This window comes from Populus trichocarpa, chromosome 1, assembly GCF_000002775.5.
Source record: "Populus trichocarpa isolate Nisqually-1 chromosome 1, P.trichocarpa_v4.1, whole genome shotgun sequence".
NCBI classification, from domain to species: Eukaryota; Viridiplantae; Streptophyta; class Magnoliopsida; order Malpighiales; family Salicaceae; genus Populus; species Populus trichocarpa.
This window is the reverse complement of record NC_037285.2, coordinates 17,229,853-17,234,287: the sequence shown is the minus strand read 5'-3', so window position 1 is coordinate 17,234,287 and position 4,435 is coordinate 17,229,853. Positions and strand designations below refer to the sequence as shown.

The 4,435-nt window shown below is 33.2% G+C and overlaps 1 protein-coding gene across 1 annotated transcript; it reads right to left on the bottom strand.

Moving 5' to 3' along the window:
* Positions 1-2,174: 2,174 nt before the first annotated feature.
* Positions 2,175-4,005, bottom strand: LOC7470581 (histidine-containing phosphotransfer protein 4). The gene is made up of 6 exons (XM_024595858.2): positions 3,783-4,005; positions 3,312-3,442; positions 3,100-3,168; positions 2,866-2,937; positions 2,581-2,653; positions 2,175-2,464 (listed from the first exon to the last, which is right to left on the bottom strand). The coding sequence occupies exons 1-6, from the start codon at positions 3,840-3,842 to the stop codon at positions 2,417-2,419; spliced, it is 453 nt and encodes a 150-aa protein (XP_024451626.2). The 5' UTR covers positions 3,843-4,005; the 3' UTR covers positions 2,175-2,416.
* Positions 4,006-4,435: the final 430 nt, after the last annotated feature.

Below are 4,435 nucleotides of genomic sequence, written 5' to 3'. Positions count from 1 at the left end.
ACGGGTTAATCAAGTCAAAAGAAATGTAATAGTTGAAAGTCCCTCAATAAATCTTCGATAATATGATGCAAGACCCAAGAAACTACGAATTTATGTCACATTGATAGGTCTCTTCCACTTTAAAAAAACCACTACCTCTCTTAGATCAATAAATATTTCTTCTACAGATATAACATGTTCCAAAAATACCACTTTTTTAAGCCAAAACTCACATTTATCTAGTTTTGCATACAATTTATTTTCTCTTAGTATTTGTAATACTTTCCTCCAGTTGGGATTTAAAGCCCAGGCATGCAGCACTTGGCTTCTTTTAGTTTTTTTATTTGATTATTTTTTAAAAAATTTAATTTATAACCTCCTATTTTTATTTATTTTTGTACTTAACTTTGGTTTTTTATTTAAATTTTAATTAATACCCTTTCTCTTAGTTTTTAAATTGTTTAGTTCATATTTTTAAATAATAGTTATTATTAATTTTATAATCTTTCAAAGAAATTGTTGTAATTTATCTTTAATTTTTTATATAAATAAACAGTATTTTCATAATATATTATAAAAAATAAAAATAATTTTTTCTTGGCAAAAAAAAATAACCTTTAAGATAAAATAATTAAAAATTAAAAAGAAAATTTGGGGGTTAAATATTTGTATATTGATTTATCTTTTGCTTTTATAAAAAAAATCTCTTCATTTTAATATTTAATTAGTATGAATCAGTTCATATAAATTTTTAATTTATTTTATTAAATATAAACATCATATTTGTATTTTTTTTAATTAAAAAAATCATAACATTTGACAACATATTTAAAACATGACACATTCTTTATCAAATTAAAAATTAACTTAAAATTCTACGATCGCGTAATGTTAGTGATAAGGCTAGTTCATTCCCCCGCAACTTGGAAAAATACAATATCATCATCCCAGCTTGCTCGATCAGTAGACTGTCCACTAAATCTATTATAATATATTTTTAATGAACTTAAATGTGTAAGATTGTTCAATTCTAAAGGAATGGAGCCAAAATAAGTTATGATCATGATGGTGAAGCTTAGATTCTCCTAATGTCCACTAAATCTGTTAGAATATATTAACTTAATATCATAATGCTTCTCAAATCCTTCAAGTCATTCTCCTGATTAAATCATTTTCATAAGCAAAGCAGCATACTCTATGGCCTATGCACATAAAATCCAGTGCTTATATACGTTCCAAGTAAGACAACTGAGATTTTACAATCAAGTTCAGGAAAACAGAAAGACAATATTTCTCCTTCCAAGCTGTCACAAAAAAATAAAACCACATAAGCACACTCATTAAATTACAATTACAGAGGAGCTAATGTGAATCAAACATAAAAAGTTTTGATAGTATAATCACAGTCACAAAACTCAGAAGCAGCATCAAAAGGGTCTCTTCGAGTCTTCGTATATTTCCAGTTTTCTTCTTTATATGCGTTGTCAGGGTTGATTAGTTTTCGTTTTATCATAGAATAAAATTAGCTTATAATTCAAACATCAGAAGTATTTTTCAATAAATTCAAGGATAAAAGTTCTTTGTGCTTTGCGAGGAGAGAATACATACAGTTGCAGCAGAGCAATTAATATATTGTCTCTTGAGTCTTAACTCTTTATTTTTTTGTAAAATATGATAAAAATATGATTTAGGCTATTATATTAATATTTTAATATAAAACTTAATTTAAAAAGAAATTAACTGCACCCTTTTATTCCAGTGTGGCTCCGCCCCTGTCAGTAGTGATACACTCGGTGCGTAATATGCCTGATTCCTTGAAGGATAACTATACTCTGTGTGTGTGTCATCGAGTGGTTATCTTTCTGCTTCCAAGGCATCATATAGACATATCTGAAGTCTTAATTTCTTATTATTGATTGAGAGATATTCCACTGAATCCAGAGTAGATTGGATGTATAGCTCCGGTAGGACCAGCACTCCATTCCCACCGAATATAGGCTTTCTTCTGGATATAGGCCGGCGTTAGGCTTTTTGCGATCCCTGCTGAGTGCTGGGACTTGAGAACAAAACTGAGCCTGGACTAGAGTCCAGCTTGGAAATAAACCATACCCATATTTGACACAACTGGATACAATGAGCAAAACTGTAGAGGGTAGTCCCAACTATTGTTCGTTGTGATAGAAGAAAAGAAAGTAGTCGACAAAAGTGCAAAACTTCAGTACTCCATTCATTCGTTTCATGATTACAAGGGAACCCAAAATCTATTAAATTAGCCACGCCCATGCATTTTCGGTTAGATTAAACACATATAATATAATTAAGATAGCTTGTCAGCAAGCCCAAAACCCCACAAACCCCCTCTACGTTTTGGAGATCTGGTGCTCAAAGCATACTAGAATCACCAGTCAAACGTTTCACTTCATCTGCCTGGCATTCCTTACTTGGGCCGACATGCAGTGTCAGCAGGCCCGGCTTGCCTTGCTAACTGAATAGCAAGTAGAAAAAAACAAAGAAAAAACTTAATTAGTCCCTGCATTTTCCTTTTCTTTTAAAACTCATAGATTGTAAAAGTTTCTTGAATTGAACAAGATGGAGAAGCACCTGAAAATAAGTCTCAAGCTTCCTTTTCAGCGTTGCATATTCTTTCTTGATTTGTTGGAATGTCCTCATGCATCTGCAGCTTGTATATATCCATGCAAAACCATTAAAACCTTGAACGGATATATGAGGTAGCTAGGATTACTAGGAACAAAACTAGAGGCCGCTACTATATTATCGTTTTACTAAATAATTACATCACAAGGAATTATAGAAGTGGGCCGAAATCAATCTCGTCCGTTTGATTGGAGGTGATTCAAAGAAATAAAGTGGAAGATGGGTCATTACCCTTCTCCATTTCCTGCCTTGCAATATTCCCTAAAGAGAGTGCACTCAGCTTTCACCTTTTTGGCCCCAATGCTGCACCCAATAGAAAGGAATAGAAATGAAGGGATTGTTGTGCTAAAAGCCAACATAGAATATACCTCATGATACCTTTAATAAATATAATCTTAATTGATTTTGTAATCCTTATTTCTATAATCATTCTCAATGTTAATTTTATCCTTACAACTTTATTACCTTGAGCTGCTTCCCTTGAATTGATGCATATAGCCATCCAACTTATTAAAGTCAAGAGGATTCTTCTCCCTGAATATATATAAATACACAAGAGAAATATTGTTACTAGCTAGTAGCTATATATTACGATCTGTATTAGGGTCACCAGTAGTACTTTTGTACAAGAAAATAAATTGAGAAGAGAAGGAAAGGTGAGAAAATTTTAAACTGACAATGCTTTCTCTATGTTACTGATAAGTCTAGCTGAATCCCTGTAGTGCAATGAGACTACTTCCTCCACAAAGTTAGGGTTTGCATCATCTTGGAGTTCCTCAAGCTGGATAAATTGTTCATCAAGAAATCCCTGAAATATATTGTTCCACAATTCCAATTTCACTACAATACCACCAAAGTAAAATTGACCATCATATATAAGTGCACACTAAGTCTTAATTAAAAAAGAAAAAAGAGAGAAAATTAAGAAAAACAGTAAATAGTTGCTGATCGTGTATAACACAACTTACACAAGCATGCATGCATATAGTTTCTATCATATATCTATTTTCTGGATGCATAAATGTTATCTTTATGAATGCAATCGTTAGCATGGAGAAGATAAAAGGTTTCTTAATCTTGGAATTGCAATGAAAGGTACATGCATGTTAAGTCATTGACAAGAATTAGTTGAAGAAATAATTAAGAACCTGATCAAAAAGAGACTGCCTTGTGAGAGCAACCTGCCTACGCGACTGGTTTCTCTCCATTTCAGAAAAGAATGTTGGAAAACGCAAGAAAAAGGAAGGGGAGAGAGAGGGAGAGAGAGGGAGAGAGAGAGAGAGAGAGAGAGAGAGAGAGAGAGAGAGAGAGAGAGAGAGAGAGAAGGGGTAGGGGAAGAGAGTCTGAATACACTTGAAAGGCTAAAGCTTTAGTGATAATATTGCAATGTGTGTGCAAGGGCTATATATAGTGGTGAAAAGGGATGTATGCGTGACAAATTTCTCCCAAATATTTCTATAAAAAACAAAAGTGCGAATTGAAGTGAGAACTACGAAGAGGAGGGGTTCACAAATGATGCACGTAAAAAAGCTAAAAGTAAGGAGGAGAAAAGGGAAAGTTCAGTATCTAAGAAATATGGGTATTTGGGTATCATAGAATGTGTGTGTGTGTGTGTGTGTGTGTGTGTGTGTGTGTGTGTGTGTGTGTGTGTGTGTGTGTGTGTGTGTGTGTGTGTGTGTGTGTGTGTGTGTGTGTGGGGGGGGGGGGGGGGTTCTAATGTACAATTACTTTCATGTACTGCCTCATGCATATAAATAGGAAAGGTTGGTTAAGATATAAATCAAGTCATTTTATTATTCTC